This window comes from Penicillium angulare, assembly GCF_028827245.1.
Source record: "Penicillium angulare strain IBT 27051 chromosome Unknown utg000001l_segment0_segment0, whole genome shotgun sequence".
NCBI classification, from domain to species: Eukaryota; Fungi; Ascomycota; class Eurotiomycetes; order Eurotiales; family Aspergillaceae; genus Penicillium; species Penicillium angulare.
In genome coordinates this window covers 2,330,646-2,351,404 of record NW_026623160.1, presented here as the reverse complement: position 1 = coordinate 2,351,404, position 20,759 = coordinate 2,330,646, and the positions used below count along the sequence as shown (strand labels likewise).

Sequence of the window (20,759 nt, the reverse complement as noted above, 5' to 3'; positions counted from 1 at the left end):
TTCCTGGCAGCCAATCCTTCCCTAGAGCCCACAAACTGTACAGGGCTCCTAGTCCCAGGAAGTGCGTACTGCACTCGTCCTATGCGTGGGTGGAATTACACTGTGGATGCGACTTGATGGAAGAACAAAAAGGTTAGAAGCAGCCCTTTGAATGAGTTGACATTGAAATCATTGAATTTTAACACATTTCTACGTTTAATTTGAAGACTACTTACTACGCGATGGTAGCTGCTAGAGCATCATAATAATTTGAGCACTACAAAAGCAACCATAGTACCTATAAAAAAAAGAACCTTCACTAATGGATATTTTCGCGCATATATATAGCTACAAATACAAATGTTCCCAGAACAAATCCAAATCCATCCACATAATCTGACAATCACCAACTCAAATCACATCTACCAAAGTCTATTCACAGGCAGAACCTTCTCCTTCTTAACACCAGCCGCCGACTTACGCTCTTCAGGCGATCTAAAGAACAAACTAGGTCCCTCAGCTGGCTTAAGCAAATGAGCCAGATATCCCCGATGCGCAGGATCACGATAATACTCAATGTCACGACGTCTCGCCGGATCCGGCAACCGATAAGCATACCCCTTGGCCTTCATAACAGCCTGTTCGTCGACAACAGCTCCAGCTTCAGGCCCAGCTTCAGCTTCAGAGGCCTGCTGAGCACCCTTAGCCTCAGCCTGGAGCAGAGCCTTGGAGCCACTCTCTGCATTCCATTGCAAGGAGATGAAGGGGTGAGATTCGTTAGCCATAATGTGTCTGATTGCGCTGCGGGTGTAGAAGCGGGTAGCGACTGTGCCGCCTGCTGCTTCGATGGCTGAAATTGCTGTGCCGCTTGCGCGGGAGACGACGAGGTGAATTGGTTGTTTTAGGACTGAGGAGCCGTCGCCGAGAACCTTTACGCCGTCTTTGTATTGGTGAATGCAGCGGGATTGGGCGAGTTCGCGGACTGTGATAGGGCGGGTTGGGTCGATGCGGCCTTGGTCGATCCATTCTTGGATGCGGGAGAGGTTTACTGGAGCCATGTCGAGGCCGAAGCTGGGAGGGATTGTTAGATTGTTTTTGATTTGGGTTAAAATGAATATCGAGATTTTCGCTTGAGGGAGGGAAAGGAAGCGTAAAGGAAGGAAAATATAGTGCTGGCTTGGGCTTGGGTTTGGGAAAGCGTAAAGAAAAATGAAATGGTTTGCGTACATAGTGGTTCCTCCCCGTTCACCATTAACGACAATATCGAGAGTCTGACCACCATTGAAGCGCGCTGGAACTTTTCCATGCTGCTTCTGACCCTTATGACCACGACCGGAGGTTTTACCCTTGCCAGAGGCAGGACCACGACCACGTCGGATACGCTTGTTGTACGCGGAGGGATTGTCAGAGAGCGAAGAGAGGACGGAGGCATTGCGGGCCTGCTGGAATTGGGGCGCCAGGAAAAGTAGTGGCGATGATGATAATGGGCGCGCAATGAATTGCTGCAGCTGCGTGGGCAGCCCCATTAGTCGTTGTGACATGGTGATGGTGATTTGGCTGTTGCTGGTGTTGCGGATGCTGGAGAGATATTTGATCGGGCGGAAAAACGGTCGGGCCGGGATACTGGATTTGGGCAAAAAAGGAAACAGTACGCAGCCATTCCTGAATTCAACTATGAAATTATTTGTTTCTTTAAGGAAAATTTCGGAATTACTGTCATTTGCAGGGAAATTCATGGGCAGGAAAATAGGTGCAACAAAGAATTGAGAGACAAACCTTTCGCTATCGGTGCATCTACTTCATTTTAGGTGGATTTAGCTATATTCTTTACAGGGAACAAAATATGGATGGAGATATTGAAAATCTAAATTCCTATGCTGCAAGGCTTATGCCTGCTAAGTAAACGCCAAATATCATGCAAATGCTCCTGCAAATGCTCCTGCAGCAATAACAGGTGTTGTCATTGGCAACACGTGTGAAAAATAAAATAAAACGCCATGAAAGCCACCCCCGATGAGTCAGGTTGGGTGAGCTAAAACCGGAAAACACTTCTAGGTGACAACGCCTGTCGTATGCGAGACAATTCATAAAGTGATAAAATCCTGTACAAGAAGGGAGATAAAAGTGATGTAGAAGTAAGGGAAGAGCGATGTAGATGTACAGCGAATGAAGTAAGTTTTTGGTCGTCGTGATAAGAGTCGTAAACGCGATCACATCGTGATAATGGAAGATAGTGGTTTAGCCGGAGAAGGTTTGAGAGGGAGTGTAGAATGGGTGACTGGCTTGGTTCTGAAACCAGGACTCAGAGGGGATATATGGCAGGAGTCCAGTCTTTCGATCAACAGATCCCTTGCTCAGCGGTTGGTAATGCATGTGGTCGAATGGAACACTGCGTTGCTGTTGCATGGAGGTTGAGGGAGGTGGGATCAGCAGAGTGGAGACCGAGCGAACTGGACGGTAGGGGGAGTTGCGGTTGGCGAGGAAGAAAGATGGGGAGAGGTGAGTTTGAGGGGTGTGAACGGAGTATGCCGAGACAGCTGGAGAAACAGTCGAAGTTGAAACGCCATACGGGTTCTGGTGATGGCGACCCAAGTCTGGAAGCTGTGGAGCGTTGTATGCCACGGGAGGAACGGCTGCGGAAGGCATTTGCTGAGGCTGAATCCAGTTGGAGGGACGGCTGTAGACTGGAGGCATGAGAGCAGACGGCATTGGGAGTTGCGAAGCTACCGTTGTGGGGAGAGATTGGGGCATTGGGTTGGAGGTTGGAGGAAGGTTCATGTTGAGTGGAGGCAAACGAGAGACACTTCCGACACTTGGTCCCTGAGCCACTGGGGCGGCAGTTGGTGTGAGGACAGGAGGCAGAGTTGGCATGGCATTAAGTGCGCTGGAAGGAATGCTCAGTGGTCCTGGTACAGGAGCAGGATTGCTCGCTGGGCGTACAATCCGTTTCACTGGCTGTAGATCGCTCTCGTCATCACGGCTGCGCTTGCGAGATGCTCCGGGAGTAAGCTCGCCCAAGTGCGGGGCGGGGTAAGGTAATCCGGAAACAGGCATGTACCAGTTGGGCTGGGATTGCGGGCGGAATTGATCGGATGGGGGCGATGGCAACTTGGACGAAGGCGATTGGGGCTGCAATCGCGGCGGCGAGATGCGCAGGACGGGAGCTTCCGACTCGACGGGGAGCATGGATGCGGCGTTGAAGTAGTCGCCAAAGAGGCTCAGTTTTGTGTGCCATCGAGACCATTCAGCCTCCGAGGCAAATAAATCGTAGCGGATGTTGCTCAGAAACTCGACCTCCATGACGTGGATTTCTTGCACAGCGATGCCTGAGACCTCGGCCCACGTCTTATTGGTGTAAGTGTTGTCGTCAAGAACTGGAGACGAGTCAGCAAAAAATGAACCAATCAAGACCAGACATATGAAAGGCGGTCAGCTGATAAGAGAACACTCACATTTATTGCCGAGCATGAGCGCGACCGTCATAAGCCTGTATTCACTTCCTTTCTTTCCTTTTACCCCCGCATTGAACTTTTTTAATCGGTAAACGAACAACAGAGCGAGTAGTATCACATTTTGGCTGACTTGGGTGGTCGAGAGAATCCCGGAAACCCATCGTTGAAACCCCACGGTGGGGATAGCTTCGGCAACAAGTGAAGGTACTGGGTGTCGTCGTTCTTCGATGTCTTGTAATTTGGGGGTTTTTTCGAACCAGAATAAACAGGTCATCTGTGGAAACCGATAACATTAATCACTGTCCATAATCACGTCCAGTACAACTAAAGTAAACGTTCTCTTACCTGAGCTGCGAACTCGGCCAGATTGCCCTTGCTGTTATTGATCGATGAGGGAATCCGGAGTTGCGATCCGCTCGATGTTCCTGATGACTTCTTCGCTGCGGGTTCGGAAGCGACGAGATCTTTAGCGGGGGCCGGGTTGCTTGGCTTCACAGCTGTCACCATCGAAGACGACATGGAGTCAAATGGTGGCATGTGGTTGTTGTAGTAGTGGGACGACATTCCGGGCACTTTCCCTCCATGAGCTGCTGGTGGGAAAGCATTGTAAGTGATGCCTGTCATGTCGCCTGGTGGTGTAGGCAGACCGTCCCTGAAGGGAGCAGTCCAAGATCCCGTAAAGACCGGTTTGTGGTGAGAGTCCTGGGAGGTAAGGTCGATGGATGGTGTAATGTGACCCAGGTGTAAAGCGGACTGAGGGCCTAGCGTTGATGAAGACATAGGGATGATTGAGTGGGAGACGAGGTGACAACAGGCCGACACATGTGGGATGGCGGAGGCCGGGCTTGATCAGGGTTTAAAAAGGCGAACCAAACAAGTAATTCAGAGACCCATGTTCCTTCACGAGTACAGCGAGGATATCGACGAAGTTTCGGAATGAAGGAAACAAAAAGGCAAGTGAAGAAGACGGTCACGGTTGCCGTATCTGGAGAAAGAGAGGTTTCAATTGAAAAGAGTAGGGTAACTCCAAGTGAATGAAAGAAGTCACTTAGAAGAAAAAGAGGCTGATCGAGGCGACGATAGATTGGAGAATGAAGAAAGTAATATTGAATCTCTTCCAACGATAGAGTGATGTATATGGAAACGGCCAAGCCAGTCCCATATAAGGATGCAGACGAACTAAACCAGGATGGAAGTCGGGAACCACCCAAAATGAATGAGCCAGTCAGAGTGAATTAAAAGAGAGAGAAACCCGAATGGGAAAAATTAAAAATATAATTTAGAAAATAAAATCATCAAAAAAAAGGTGAATCGTGAAGGTCTTTTCCCCCAAAGGAACGTTCACGAGCCGGGAAATAAAATAATAATAAAATAAATCGAAAGAATAATTGAATCCAAGCCAGGGAACAACAAAAAAAGGACTATGAAGTCAAGGCATCATCTCCATTTTTTCTGTAAAAAAACCCCGAAAAAATAAAAAAAATAATCGTAAATTAAAAAGAAAAAAAAATTAATACTATTTTACGGCATGAATTCAAGTCCAGTAAAAAGGGAGAGCCAGGGTAAAGTTGACCCATCCGGAGAAAGCAGTCATTACGGGACAGAGTTTGACCCAGACGCAGGTCCAGGTTGATCCTCTCCTCGTTTGGAGTCGGGTTTGGTCATCTACGATGGTCTAGAAAATCTGAAAAAATATCCCATTATTTACATGTCTATGCTTCTCCATGTACGCTATAGTATCTAGTATACATTGATTCAATATTGTCATTACCTGCTTATATTAGATCTTATACTATGAAGTGAATCACCTCTTTGATCAGCCATCGATAGTATTAACTTTTTACCTTTTTAGCTTCACTTTCAGTTTTAATTCCATTGCCGTGATTTAATTTAACAGGATGGCGAAGTTTTAGTTGATGTCAGAGTCCGGGTCACAGGTGGATGCAAGCCTAGAAAAGGTAGGTCGCAGAGTAATGTTTACGGAGGTCTCCCATAGGGCGGAGCAGGGCGGAGGTGTTGGAGCGTAAGCGGCAAAGATTGAAAGTGGGAAGGGGGAAGGGTAAGAGAAAAAAAACTATGGGTCGGTTTAGTGAGAAGTCAAACACATCCCCATAAAAATAATAATAAATAATATGTAAAATGGAAAAAAAAAATTCTATTAAATAACCGGCCCCACAATTTTTCTTTCACAAAAATAATGAACCCTCGCTTACGAGGGTCCGCCACCCATATGGAACAGATCACCCATATGGAACATTTTTGCTAAATCGTACTACAACTACTATTTACCACACCACCATATAGTTAATTAATTAACTAAAAATAATAAACAAATCAATCAGCCATTTTAATATTAGAATACAAAATCAAGTTAATTTCCCCGGCGTTTTTTGGCTCTTCCATGCTTCCTAATTTCAACCAATATCTTCTTCCACTTCCGCTTCGTCTTTTCTTGATCGGCTTTTTCAGTCAATTTATATTCTTTTAGCTTCATTTCTTTGATCTGGCTTGAATTGATAATACCAGTGATTTGCGTATAACGGCGAGAAGCATCATATCTAGCGTGACGTGCTCCCATAATAGCTTGTGTAGAATCGAATTCCCGTTGCAGTTGGACAGCCAACATTGCCTGAGTCTCAGCACCCTTTACAAGCTTTGCTAGCCCTTCTTTAAAACGTTGAGTAGTAGGATCATATTGATTAATACGATCGCTAATTCTTCGAACTCTCTCAGCGGTTTTTGGGGTGCTAAACTCAGTATTTTGTGAGTTAACTGATGGTGTATCTTCCCGGGATATATTATCATAATATGGATCGTACGAATCCAATTCATCGGTAATAAGCTTAGAATTAATTGGCCAAAGGCCAGTTAATCTAAACCCAAGCTTGATTGTATGTGGCCGGAAGGTTTTGCGTCTGATTTCACTGATTGAATGTAGGAATTCATCCTTTGAAAATTTACGGCATCCAGTCATTGTAGCCGCCTCAACTGCCTCACTATGCCAGTGTTTATATACACTAAACACTCCAACATCGAGAGGTTGTAGTATATGGCTAGTATGTGAGAGTAAGAAGAATAGAATGATATCATTCTTCTCACAAAATTCAACAAATTGACGCGTTAAATGTGATCCAAAACGATCGCATAAAACTAGCCTCTTTTTCCCAATGGTACGAGAAATTGTCCATTTATGAAACAGCTGAATCCATTGATATGCTAATGTATCATTGATATAGCCAGTATCAGTTATAGCAAGATGCTCGTCGTCTTCAATTTTATCAAACCAACGTAGTAATGCTTGTTTAGCGCTTAGAATAATCAGCGGTGGGCATGTAAAGCCATCAGCCGAAACAGCCTCTAAAACAGTGACAGACTCGCGATTGGTAACTGAGCCATTAAATAGCTTCTTTTTTGGATGTCTTGTGATAATAAATTGATCGCGACCGACGCCAATTTGGAAGCCAGTTTCGTCAAAATTGTAGATATCTTGTTGACAGATGCCATATTTAGCCACTATACGTTGATAGTCTTGAAACCATCTCTCTATAACGGATTTATCCAGTGCAGTAGCTCTTTCAACATCAAGAGCTCGCCGACGTCGTATATAGTACTCAGGATACCGTTTAAGAAAACGCTTTAGCCAATGGTCGCCAATTTGTGGGGGATCTGTGGTGGTGTCGGTATGATCTTCTTCCAGAATTGAATCGGCAGCAATAGCAATTTGACGGCGATTTATTGATGCTCCGACCGCATCAAAATAATCAATATATTCACATAAAGCCTTCTCCTGTGCAATACTAAGCTTCCGGCCATTAGGTTGTCGTTGGAAAAGCGATTTTCCACCTTGCCAGCGCCGACGAAGACGGCCTTCAGGAACCGCGAATTCTCGCGCAGTCTTCCTAATATTAGGCTTAGATTGCTCAGAGAGAGACTCTATTGCCAGCTGAATCTGGTTCTCTATATCTTTATTGGTTTTAGGCATTGTTGGTGGTGTGGTAGATGATAATAGTGGTTGTGGTAAGATTTAGAAAAAATGTTCCATATGGGTGATCTGTTCCATATGGGTGGCGGACCCTCGTAAGCGAGGGTTCATTATTTTTGTGAAAGAAAAATTGTGGGGCCGGTTAGTTGGAACATTTCAGAACATCGGAGGACAGATCCAAGACCTGCTGGAAGGGAACAGAAGGTCGCTCTCGCCATGTATGTAGGACCCATATCAGATCCAATAATCAGGTCTGGTTTAGCGTTGTTGCAACGGCCCAGGGCTTTTTTGGTAAAAACGGTAAATTTGGTATTAACTTCTACGTATAATTGCTCCAGATGGCCTGGGTGGGCGACTAGTTGATGTATGAGGGTGCGCAAGCATGTACGCCTCCGGTCTTTCTTACCCCCCCCTGTACAGGGTTAAAGGGGGGCAGCAGCAGCAGGAAGTGCAGACCAGGGCTTAGGAGAAGTATGGGTGGCTGGTCACTAGTCCGAGTCGTCACTAGGCGGAAAGGAAAGGAATGGGAGGAAACAAAGCAACCAGAAATCGGAAAAAGTCCCACAAAAATTAAAAATAAAATAATAAATTTATAATAGAAAATACGAACAGAAAAAGGAAATTCGGGAAAATGAGAAAATGAGAGGGAAAAAAAAGCAACAGATAGACGAAGAAGCAAAAAGGCTGATGACCCAGCAAACCAAAGGGAATAAAATACCAGACAAGACGATCAATTTCCGGGTTCAGTATAGCCGGAACCCCGGCGTGACGGTAATGTTGAAGGTCCTTTCACCCTTCCAAGCCCTTTTACGCCCTAGAAGGGATAGGATCGGGTCTCTCGGAGACGTTTCTGGTTTTGATCGGCGTAAGAATGGTGTATGTAAGGATCAGGCATGCCATGCTGAGGTAATGGGTCTCCAAACGATGTCTCCTCTAGCCAATCATCAATCACCAACCAACTAGCCCAGCTCTCTTTCGCTCTCCCCCACCTGCAATAATCCAAGCCCGGAACACCACACACTTCATGGATGGTCACGGTCAGTGACTAAGGCCCTTGGGTAAAGTCAAGAAAGTGGACAAGCTGCAGATCAGCCAATCACACCCCCAAGATACTGGCCACACTCACTGGCCCGGATCCTGTCCTTTGACGGAATTCCAGGATGCGAGGATCCACACCTCAGTCTCACTATAATCCGAGCCACCCGCCTTCTGGGTGGCTGAATTCCCGTGCGAGGGGAGGAGGTACGACGGCCGAATCATGATCCCATGGGATGTTGGCCCTCAACTGGATGCTGCAATCATGACACCGTCACCCTACAGGTGACTAATCGCGTACTCCCCGAGGCTGTTAGCCGCTCATTCTCCGCTCTTATTCGTCCAACACCTTCTCCTTTGGGCGTTTTTTTCTTTGATTGTATACTGTATCCTTGATCATTTTAAATTTTTGGAGCCATTTAGTGTATTCTGTATTTTCAACTTGTTTTTTTGCCTTCCGAACTAACTATTTTTTTATTCGGTCTGTTTCTTCCGACCACGGTCTTTTCCAGATCGTCATTCGAGATGGGGGTAATCTTAGACGATCTGGTATGAATGAGACTCTGCTCCGGGACTTTGAGTCTGACCGGGGCCCTCGGTCCCCATGAATTGGGGCCCAATAGTACGAAGTACTTATTGACGATTCCGTATGGCGTACGGAGTAGGATGTACTTTTGGCTCCTCTTTTCTTTTTGGATCAAATTATCCTTGATTGCGAAGTACCGAGGAGGCTATCTCTGTAGTCTGATGATTTCAGGGGGTTGATAAAATTGATAGTTCCAATGTAGCTAGAGCCTTGACCACCACCATCCCGGTCTCATTCGTCAGTCCATGCATCCTGTTGAGAACGATGCTGCTCCCAAGCGCCCTTTGAAAATACATTAAAAAAAAATAGAAAACTAAAAACCGGAAACGAACCGTCTCCATCGCGATGTTGGCCCCCTCCTATTTTTAAATTTTTATTCCCTGCGTTCAACTACTTCCGATGGGGGAAGGCATAAATGGAGGGGTTGATTGACTCAATGACCCCCGTTAGGACCCAGCCTCGCGGAAATCAAAAAAGTATAGTTGCAGTTGGATTTGGATTTTCATGATTTCATTTCGCAATGGTCGAAAAAGACCCCCAGATCTCTTCCCGATCGGGAAATGTAATAGGTTCTATTCTGTAGCTGTTGTATACTTCGACGCGTAGTGCACGCGCCTTCGGTGATAGAGCGAAAAGAAAAAAAGAACTTTGAAGAGCCTGAGTATCCCAGTACCGTGTCACGAACCAATATGGTCCACCTACGAGATGCATTCTAGGGTACTGCACTTCCATGCGGGCACACGCCTACGCCTATGGTATCCCGTCTGGTACTGTATAGCTAGACTTCAAATAGATCATCGAGTAATTTTACCTTTATGAAAGCAGAAAGGCAGAGAGCAAACAGGAGGTCAATCTCGGTTATCACGCCACTGGGTCAAACTGCTTTCAAGTGAAACTTCGACCGGGGCTCGACGATCCAAATCCAAGTCTTGGGAGGAAGTCCGAAATCTTGGCTTGGTGTACATCACGTTTTCGTTGATTGGGACAACCTTAGCTGAAAGACTCTAGTGCTCCAGGGAGTGACAGAGTTCAAGATGCTGAATGGATACTGGATACGCGAGAACGAGGGCCCGGAGGATGCGCAACGACGAATCTCCGTTCGAGCTGGGTCCGGATCCACTTTTTCCTCTTCTGACGCCTTTTCCCTTCTCTTTTTTGGCCTCTCTTTGGTGCGGGCTTCTGAGCCACCGCCACGGGTGTGGGTTTCGGTTTTTCGGTCACCCTTATTCTTTTCTGCTCGTTTCGATGTTTCCAGAACCCCAGATGGAGATTGGAGGTTTAGAGAGTGGAGAGGTCCTTGACTGGGTTGGACTTGGGCCATGTCATGGTGGTTGCTTTCCAGCCGATCTCTCATGGATGATCTTGTCCAACACTGTAAATTTGTTGTCTCCATAATGTAATATGTGGGAAAGTATCATCGTTCACAGGTGAGAAGACTCGTCACAGTCTGACCAGCCCCTACAACTGGTTGCATGGCCCAATTTTGTCTTTTTCCCCGGTCAACGCAAAAAACACACCCGAATTGAAATTATTGTCTATACATACACTTTGTAGTACATACAGAGTATATAATATCCCTTTTTTGATATATGTATATGTATACATATTATCATTATTATTATTTTGAGATGTATTGGTTCATAATTAGTAGTGCTACAGTTCTCTGCTCTCTCCCCATTCTTTAGCGGCCAAACGTGGACCGCTCGCACGTCCATTTCGGTGGGGATTCAAGACATGAACAAATTGACCATCGCTCCTGTTCTAAAATGGATCCAAAATCCAAATCCACGTTGCCACCCACCATACCCAGCCCATCCCGGTTGCGGTCATTGCGGAGCTTCGTGGATGAGATGTACAGTAGGAAGAAACTGACCATCCACAGCAATCTGCCCGATCCGCCCTTTTTTTTTTTGCTTTAGGCCCCATCCACCAAGACAATCACGAAATCAAGACAAGGGGAAAAAAGGGAAGAGGATATATTGTGATCCACATAGAAAACGCCGCGTCGCTGCAGAACAATTTCACTGTACTTCAGGCTGCTGGTCAGGTTTGTTCTGAGTCCAAGTACGACCTGCAGACCTTGCAGTCACAAGGACACATCATGGATCAATTATCATATCCTTTCAACTGGAAAATAAAATTAAAGATAATAAAATATCGAAAATTCAAAATTAAACCCCCCATCCCCGGGAATAGAGAGATCAATTTTCGCTCTCTGTCCTCGAGTAAGGCAACGGGCAAACTGGAAGGCTGTACAAAGGATAAAAAAGGGTGTGTATACCATTACAGGATTCCACCGATGATCACTCTTTAACCCCCCGGTCACAGCCGGGTTCAACACTCGACTATTAACTAACGCATGCAGGCTGACCGCGACCGCCACAGTCGTGATACTCGGGGTCCCGTCATCGGAAGTTGGGACTGTCCACGGGAGTCCTCGCCTATCGTGGAAGTCATCCGAGCTCGAATCTGTTGGCGTCGGTCTTAGTTCTTAGTCTCATGGATGGAAAGCTGTTAACTTTCTCCCCCACTCCCTACTATACGGAGTACCTGAGCCAGATTTCCGAAGGCCTTGCGTACCGCCACTACCTGTGATTGGTGATGCGACGCGAGAACTAGTGGCTACCGACCGCCCAGAGCTTCTGGTACAGGAGTACATAGTTCCGTACAACACAGCCTGAAGTCCCTAATGTCATAGTACTCCATTCAGTATCCAGTACACACCGGGGCCGTAGACTTTGATAGACATCACACCTGCTGATTCAACGCAGTAGAACGTAATAAGTTGATCGGCATTCTTTTTTGAAAGATATTTCTCCTGAAACCGGATAATCCCGTTCCATTTCTTTCTAATTTTTTTTGGCTTTCACTCGATCGAGCATGGATCCGTAACCTTGCACCTTCTCGTCATTACACAGCGGGCGGGGCTTTACAGTTCCCGTGCATCGGTGACCGACCCCCGGGGCCATCAATGGCTCATACATTACGCTCCTCGATTTGGTAAAACGGGCAACCTATCTCATGCGTCCATAGATGGGGTCTCGTCCCGTGGGATTTTTGAGCCGTTCAATTCAATACAAAATGCAAGACGGACCCAAGTGCCGCGATACCCTCAACCTTGCCGCCCTTTTTCCTCACAAGGCTCCTTGCATCTTCCCTCGTCCTTGCGGCTGGGGTCTGAATGCTCGTGATGTTGGACCGACCCCCTAAAATTTAACTGAGGGTTTGATCATCCAAATATTGTCGACTTGCTTTCCGTATTTTGGACCCCCCGGCATTAATCTATACTCAAACCCTTGTACAGTATACTTCGCTTTGTTTTTTGTTGGGGCTGTAAGCACCGAGGCTGCGGTTTGATGCATCCGAACCTCGCTACCCGGGTATACAGATTGTGTATGTACTCCGTAGTTCAAAGTGGGTATTAGCATTCGTGCATTGAGGATTCGTGGTTTTTGTTATCTTGTTCTTGGCTCCTTCTAGGTCACATCTCGCTACTGGATCAAGTGTAGTACGGAATTACCATACATTCAGATAATCTCCATAGTTCAATTCTTCCAAAATTAAAAGTGTACCAGACAGGATCATTCATCCCCTCCGTGGAGCTGAGCAGGGGGGGTGTCAACTGACATGGAAGTCAGTGCCAGGGAGAAGATCTCAAAGCAATATAACACATCCCCTAAGAGTCCGCGCGAGGTACAAGATGATCCTTTAACTTTTGGGGGGATTTTTTTTATATTATTGGTTTGTGATCAGGGTCCTTTGTAGTTGGCTGAAAGGCTGTTATCATGTGTCTGGCCTATAATGGCTCGATACGACCCCAGTCAAACAACCCCCAGATGCTTGCTTTTATCTTGAGACACCGCAGTACTGCAGGCGGTTCGAGACAAAGGGCGGCACTTCATCTCACGGGTTGCAGAAAGGCAACAGAAATACCTTCGGCATCGTCAGAGATCCAGACCAGTAGGGGCCAAAGCTGATAGCAAATAAAAAAAGACACCTGATATTGATGTATATGTTTTCCGCCTCGAAATTTGTATCATAATGAAGTTCCTAGTTGAATTTAGTCTTTCTAGGGGCCATTAGGGAAGTGCCCCAACCACACGCACCCTCTATCATTACCATACAAGACAACCTGAACCACACTACATACCCGGGGACAGATGGACTCGATCTCAGATATACAAAACAAAAGAGAAACCCGGAAAAAGAAATGTGGAAACTAGAAACAAAAGAATCGAATCATTGCGCTTGATCTGTTTGACTTTTGTTGTCTTTGAGTTTTCAATAGCCCCATTCATAAACCTCTCAGCTCTTTTCAATCCAACCCCCGCTTGGCGAAATTACTGGATGATCAATGGTTGTGCTCATATTACCGTATACAAATGTGGGGGAAACGGTCATTACGTAGCAGTGTCTCAGGAGCGTGTCGCAACCGGTCCTAAGATTAGACGGACTTAAATTGACTCTTCCGGTCTAGAGCTTCATCAAAAGAAATACATTGCAGCGTGGCGGCCACTCTCGACTGGCGGGGACGATCATCCCAGTTCCCGGGGCGCAGTGCAATCCCGGCATCCGAGATAAAATGGAACAAAAATAAAAAATAAAAAATACAAATTAAATATATAACGAATTCAGGCTGAAAGTGGAAAGAATTAACTCAAACAAATTATTCTGCCTGCGACTGCAACCAAGTCCCTCTTTTAATGTGGTGGAGTCGCTAACGCGTACACAGTACAGGTTTGGCCTAACCCGACGACCACACACGCGCCTCGGTCTAAGTACACACAGACTCTAATACTTTCAGCTATAGAGACTATCTAGGTGAGACTCTAGAAGCCAAGCATGGATCACATTCCCGTCTTTCCCGTCTGCATCCGGTATCGCCGCCACTTGGCTTTTTTTGTTTCCTTGATATTTCGCACCGAGCTGATGGAGTCATTCCTCTCCAAGCCGGGACTATCATTACTACCGAAGCCGATCGGTTCCGCCTATAGACATTAGAGAATCAACACTGGCTCAGACTCTGCCTGTGGTTCTGGTGCTGACTTTGACTCTTGTTGCCCCCCTATCTTCGACGCGGCCGCGGCGGAGGTGTTGCAATGCCAGGTACAGTCCCGAGGCGAACTACTGGCCTCGTTTCGAACTGATCGCCGGGCGCAAAGCTGGGTGCCTCGATGTTGACTTTTTACAACAAGCCGCTCGCTGCCTTTACCTTTACAGTTGCTTTCCGAGTACGTCTGTGGAGTGCATATCCACTTCTAACTATGTCCTGCCCGGGCGAGAGGGGGAAACCTAGAGAGAGGGGGAAAAGCCATCTATCAAGCTTGACGTACTCACTACGCGGATCAAGCAGATCAACTTCCCACCTCGCGGGTTTGAACTAATGAGCCAAAGTACTAGTACCCAGACCATAAACACAAATAATCCCCTGTCCCGTCCATATGCCTGGTTAAGTCATGACCAAGGTGTCCAGTGGCGGAAGTCAGGTTAGGACCGTGGGTGATGGATGCATATGTCACCAGTTCCTCGATCTTGTAGATCGCTGGTGATTAGTGATTCCAAACTACGATTTTTTGATTTCAAATCCAGGAAACCCTTCAAAGTTTCCATCTCCACGGGAAGGGGGCAAAAAAAACAATGAAACAAACCAGCATAATGCAGACAGACACCAGACGCCCAATTTCAAGGCGTCCATTGCTTCTTGTCAAACCAGGACTCGATTTGAGTTTCAGCAAGGCTCATTCATCCACTTCCCGACTTCCGCGATCACACTTCTCGTCTTCATCCCAGCTATGGCTTCGTTGCCGCTTCTACTCTACGGACGGACCAGGTTATCATCTGCCGGCGTGACTCACTTCTTTTTACTAGAGCTTGACTTCTAAGGATCCGGGAACTTTGACCCTTGTTCTCTGCATCCTTGGCTTCTTGCGAATGAGGAGGTGGCTGACGGCTCTTCTGCCACCATATCGAAATCGAAATCCGGTCCAAAACTCAATGTTCCATGGCAGGTGGACGCCGCAGGCGTGCTCGCCTCTGTTTCCTTCTTGATCAACTCGCTTCGGCAAGCGCGCCTTTTTATTTGAGCGTGCATGCTCGGAATCTGCGCCCTGCTACTGATATGAAGCTCGGGTGATAATGCGATCGCGTTTCTGGACACTTCCGGTATTTCCAATCCGTTCGTCGTGAGCCTACAGTATGTCAAAGTAGGAATCGGGTCGGCGCTCGCTCGTTGCTTTCGCGCGCATTTAGCTTTCCACTCCACTCTATCATGAAGCTTCAACTTTGATACCTATCTAGGGTATCCATGCTTATTTCTTTGAAGCATGCCTTTGGAAAATAGATCAGAGACGAACCTTGAGAATATCTCTGAGCACAGCTTATAAGATTGATATGTCGTTGTACACGAAAATGATCCCAGGAATAACCCATTCAGTTGATAATACGAAGCTGCCGTGGTGCCAATGCCTCACAACTGTCTATATCAACTCAACCTGGAGGTTCATATGGCGAGAAACATCAACATTTGCGGATGTGGCCCGAAAAGAGATTTTATGCAGAAAACATGCCCAAATGAGCCAGGGTACTTGAAGCCGTCATTCCATCTGCCCTGACCTGTTTGCTGGGATCATGATGGGTCAGGCCACTAACCTACTAACTAGAACCTAGCCAGCCATTAGCACACACATTGGAATAATGTACCTACCTAATCAATTACTACAACCCTTACCCAGATGAATAACTTATTACAAAGGGGGCTCCGTTAAATTGAAAGATTGGTCACTACATATCATGAAACACACATGCTAGTTGAAAACCGGAATTTATCCTAGATAGGTAAATACAAAACATCAAGCAACACAACACATAACCCCTAAGCAACACATTCAAACTCCAAAGTTCCAAATAAGAGTCCTCCAAGTCTAGACCCTCACACACTCAAAATCAAAATCATACCTGTATTCTCCTAGAACAAAACCTGAATGCAAGCGTAACACAAGCAAACGCAACGCCATACCCGCATGAGCGATGCAGAGAACCAGAACCAGAAACTCCATTTCCAACAATACCCAGCACCTACAAAAAGAGACAGCTCAGTCCAGCCGCTTGTCCAACGCGGAATCGGACCCGCCGAGATCTAGCGAGAATCCTGATGCTTCCTGCTTTCCTGCACGATGTCCAGTTGCCTGGACTCGGGTTATTACTGTGCGTACTATGCATGCCAACCGGGCAATGCGACCGGTTTGGTTGAGTTCTGTCAGCCGGGTCCCAAGGTTTGTCTAGCCTTGCTCTGTGCATGCGAAGGACGGGGGCCGACGGATTTGGAATCCAGCTGGGGGTATGCATGTCCGGGGATTAAGATATATCACCCTGTAACATTATGCTTTTCTCTGTTAGATTTGGATACTTTTGTTGTTGGTTAGTGGAGTTTATTTGTTATTGGTTCCAAGGTTTGTTTTAGGTATATCTGTACATTTATGGTTACTGGTGGATATTTATACTAGTACTTCCGTTTTGTTCGTTGGGACTGTTAATGCGATTGTGAGACCACTGCAGTTGTTCGAAGCTTTGTCCTGGTATCTGGGCGTTAGCGACCCTACCTTGCCAAGATAGGTGTCAGTAAATGCCGAAGTTAATTGACTTGATTTGCGAGGCTCAAATAAAACGCCCGAGGTAAACTGACATCTTAATTGGCTTCGCTTCGCTCCGCCAATAAATAATGCCGTCTGTATGGGAGCAAAATACCCCCCCGGCAGAAAAGTTGGTCTCTGATTGGCTAAAACGAATGACTAGACTTGGAACAATATTTCTTCGCGCCGCATGTATACCTCAGGATGCGAATAACTTTACATATTGTTTTATTTATTTGGATTGTTTATATCCTGTTCCCCTATGTGTTTTTCAACCTCTCTACATGTTCTTTATCTCATTTGTCATCATAGAATCTCCTACAGAGACACATCTATTCAAGAACGTGACGGATACACTGAGCGACGCCACGATATGGCTAGGCGCCCAAATTGGCACTCAGCACCCCTCGTATAAAGAAAATTTCCTTCTACAATAGTATATAGCTATATAGAGTCTATCCTAGCAAACGTGGTGGCTTGTTGCCCTAAACAATTATAGAGGGGGAAAAAAGAAAGCGTATCTATCCGGACTCGAATAGACAACATGCGATTGCTTTTTGAGAGTAGAGAATACAGTTTTTCTAGCTTCACACCTTAACTAAGGTCCGCTAAAAAAAATAAAAAATGGGTAGCTTCTCTTTGATTGAGCGTGTCATCCTTAGTGCAGGGGCCATGCTAATCTTCTCTGTATATTTTCATTTGACAAATGTTCCGAAGAACATATACAATGAACTTAAAGTTGATCATAGCCTCGCTTTTTTATGCCATAGTCTACCGCCTATTATCCTCCCACGTTAAGCTGTAGAAATATTCACACATTAGATAAATGATTGGACACCGAGAGGAAACATTGCACTTGACCTACTAGTTCAATCTATTGATAAAGACTTTACTCTGGATCTAAATATTATGATTTTACCTACCAACGTGCCTTGCATTATTGGACAATGTGTTCAATAATGCCATATTGGAACACGCCCGCCGCTTCCTCGCCCCACCACATCCCTTAACCTCTCAGAGCTATTTTTGTCGACTTCAATGTGGCCGTAACTAACTGTCAGATTAGCGCCAGAAGTTTGCTCGAAATGAATATCTCTATCTTGCCTCTCAATCGCTAGACCTGATTAAGGATCTATTAAAATGCTCATTACAAGCGCACTCCGAAGTTAGATAGTACCAAATTCTATAAGAGCCCGATGCGTACCTGATCTCTCATCGCTCGCTTCTTTCTTGAGAAGAACCTTAAGCTTACATTATCATATAGCGTTTGAACCTCGAACCGCTTGATCGAGGTTATCCGTTCTATATTCCAGCGACTGTTCGTCATGATGCTTATACACTTTATTTGTTTGTCTATTGCCAATTTTAAATGGTGATTTATACTCTCTGAAGAAACTATTTGAATTGACCGAAATTGAGAAGCACCAATCAACTCGATAGTACAAAGAGAGATCAAATACATATTCGACCACAAAGAATCAAATTCGAGGACCCCGTCAGATTTCATGGATGCCACCGTATCTGAAACCTTCATATCAAGACGGCGAAGATACTAGTAGAGGTCCGAGATAGATCTGGAGATTGAGATATTCTGTCATAGCCAAGTAATATTCCTCGTCTTGAATATCCGGCATGAAAGCTTCCTCATTTCCTCCCACGCCTAAGTTGCCTCGCAACACCCCACAGCCGCGGTTGCCAACTTGACCAACGCCTTGTCCACTTTCTCAGCCCTGCTCGAATAATTCCGGAAGCCTTGCTGTGCGCGTTGTGCGATTTCCCCGAATAGTTTCTGATCTCCATCGGCTGTGCAAAGACTTGGAAGAGGCGTATTCATGATTGCAGTGAACAAAATATTCTCAAACTTTTTTAGGTTGTCTTCTGGAATGGTTTTGATCTTGGCTCTCAGATTGAAGTTGTTTATTGATACATTTCCACAAGGTCTTTGATACCTCAATGGCAGTGGTTGTTGCGATAAGCACGAAAATGGAAGTAAGAATGATAGGGTACTTCATTTGATTTGATGCTTACAGAAGATGGAATGCGGAACTGTTCAGGGGAGAAGAATTTGGGTTGCTGAAATTGTGGAGATGGCAGCAGGATGGCAGGCATTAAATACCTAAACAAATAAGAGATCATCATGAGTGTTTTGTTAGATATTGAATGATCTGGTAGCGACCCTAGGTAAGTGCAACTTGAATTAACTTAAATAGCGCCTGAATAGGGCAGTGAATGTCGATCTGTGCATACTATTGATTTAAAAAATGGTTGGATATTAGACTTGTACACCAGTGATCCTATAGTTCAAATAACGCAGCTGCGTGTGGGTACGACAGGAAATGCCGATCCGCACTTAATATTGATACAGGGAGGATCGAAATCAGTTTCACCACTTGTACACAGAGATTCTTTCTCAACCCCCTCTTTCGAAAAAAAAATAAAAATTCTTGTCAAAATCAGGTACCAAAGATCTCAGAATACTATTCCCCCAGGAATATTTTTGTCCAGTAGATGTTAGACATGTACTTCACTGCCTCGTTCGGCTGCCTATGATAATTCTTCCTCGTGGATTTGATTTGTGTCTGCCTCGGGAGGGGAAACACCACTTAGGCAATATAACAACACAAACCATCCAGTGTCAACCGATTCCCCAATAGGACTCAATATGGCGTGGAATCATCTCCCCTCGGAGATCTTTGACATGATTCTCCAAGGTGCCGATCTCGAGACTATCAAAAACGTGCGCCTGGTGAACAAGGTCACTGCGCAACGATGCCTCTCCCCTCGATTTCTCTCCTGCGCATCGCATATTAAAACCGATCTCACGGAGCAAAGCCTTTGGAAAGTAATAGAACGTACAGCACATCCTATTTTCAGTCGTGCTGTACGCTATCTAACCGTCTTGGCCGTCTGCTACGACCACCGGGGAAAACACGTTCTTTTCGAAAAGCACTTGACCACCAGAGGATATTGGAATCCATTGAATTGGAGGCGCAGATATGGTCTGTTTTATCAAACACCCCGAGCTACATATAATCTCGAATGGCTCCAGCAACAGCAGGCGAGCCGCGACGCTGTGTCCGATCAATTTATTATCCAAGTCCTTACTTCCGCGCTCGACTCTTTCATCGAACTTAAGCAAATCAACCTCCAGGCTCAGGTTATGACCTCTCCTAATGAGAGGTGGTCGCCCTATACCGTGCTTGCACCGGTGATACTGCCATGGGCATCCCATGTCTGTTACTTGGTCTTGGCAGCCGTGGCGAAGGGTGAATCGACCGTGCCGGAAATCAATATATATACTGCGTATGAGCGCGATTCTAAACCTGCTAGATTTCCCAGCCCAAACGAGGTTTACTGCGGTGTTTCTATCGAGAAATTGAGTCACTATCTTGACAAGATCAATGACGGCGTCGAGGTTCGACTACCATTTGGGTCCATGAACGTTTGCCTCGCAACCGAGAGGCAAGCACAATTCAAGCAGGAGCCAGGGTGGCTGCAGACAGGGTATGCTTCTTTTTTATCTGTATTCTCAGGCTCGGTTGCGGGAGAGAGTCCCAGGGATGATCTCTCCGGCTTGATGCGATTGCTCAAAGCCACCCCTCATCTTCAAGGCCTAAAAATCGAGTTTGACCATGAGGATCTAGCAACCCGCAATGAATTCCGTGGGATTTTCACCAGTGTGGCCAATCAAGCATCTTTCCGTCAATTGAAGGAGTGCACATTGATCCGTCTTCCCATCACACCTGCTGCGCTGCTCAGATTTCTGGAGGCACATCGCGACCTTATAAATCTCACCCTAAAATACCTTTCTGTTTCATCGGATAGCTTGTGGGATCCAATTTTCCGCTTCGTAGGTGCCGAGATGACGGATCTCAGATGGTGCACCATTGACCATCTCTATCATGGTGACGCTCGTATCCCACTTGACCGGGAGAATTTCTCGAAGAATTATTGCCCACGCCGCGCCTACCTTCCTGTTGAATTCGCCAATAATGGCGGTCCAGATGTTTACTTTATCTTTTTGCCAAATGACCATAATGTACCAATGCCACCTTCCTGAGTATTAAGTGGACTGCGCACGGTACCACTTGAGCAGC

At 46.0% G+C, this 20,759-nt stretch overlaps 3 protein-coding genes across 3 annotated transcripts; 1 reads left to right on the top strand and 2 right to left on the bottom strand.

Moving 5' to 3' along the window:
* Positions 1 to 401: 401 nt before the first annotated feature.
* N7478_000819 (mitochondrial 54S ribosomal protein uL15m) lies at positions 402 to 1,520 on the bottom strand (the record flags this gene model as incomplete). The annotated part of the gene is made up of 1 exon (XM_056917034.1): positions 402 to 1,520. One exon carries the CDS (start codon positions 1,518 to 1,520, stop codon positions 402 to 404), a length of 1,119 nt encoding a protein of 372 aa, XP_056784914.1.
* A 697-nt stretch (positions 1,521 to 2,217) lies between these two features.
* Positions 2,218 to 4,211, bottom strand: N7478_000818 (uncharacterized protein; the record flags this gene model as incomplete). Its single annotated transcript, XM_056917033.1, has 3 exons — positions 2,218 to 3,353; positions 3,432 to 3,705; positions 3,777 to 4,211. The coding sequence occupies 3 exons, from the start codon at positions 4,209 to 4,211 to the stop codon at positions 2,218 to 2,220; spliced, it is 1,845 nt and encodes a 614-aa protein (XP_056784913.1).
* Positions 4,212 to 19,324: 15,113 nt separating this feature from the next.
* Positions 19,325 to 20,722, top strand: N7478_000817 (uncharacterized protein; the record flags this gene model as incomplete). Its single annotated transcript, XM_056917032.1, has 1 exon — positions 19,325 to 20,722. The coding sequence occupies one exon, from the start codon at positions 19,325 to 19,327 to the stop codon at positions 20,720 to 20,722; it is 1,398 nt and encodes a 465-aa protein (XP_056784912.1).
* Between the last annotated feature and the right edge of the window lie 37 nt (positions 20,723 to 20,759).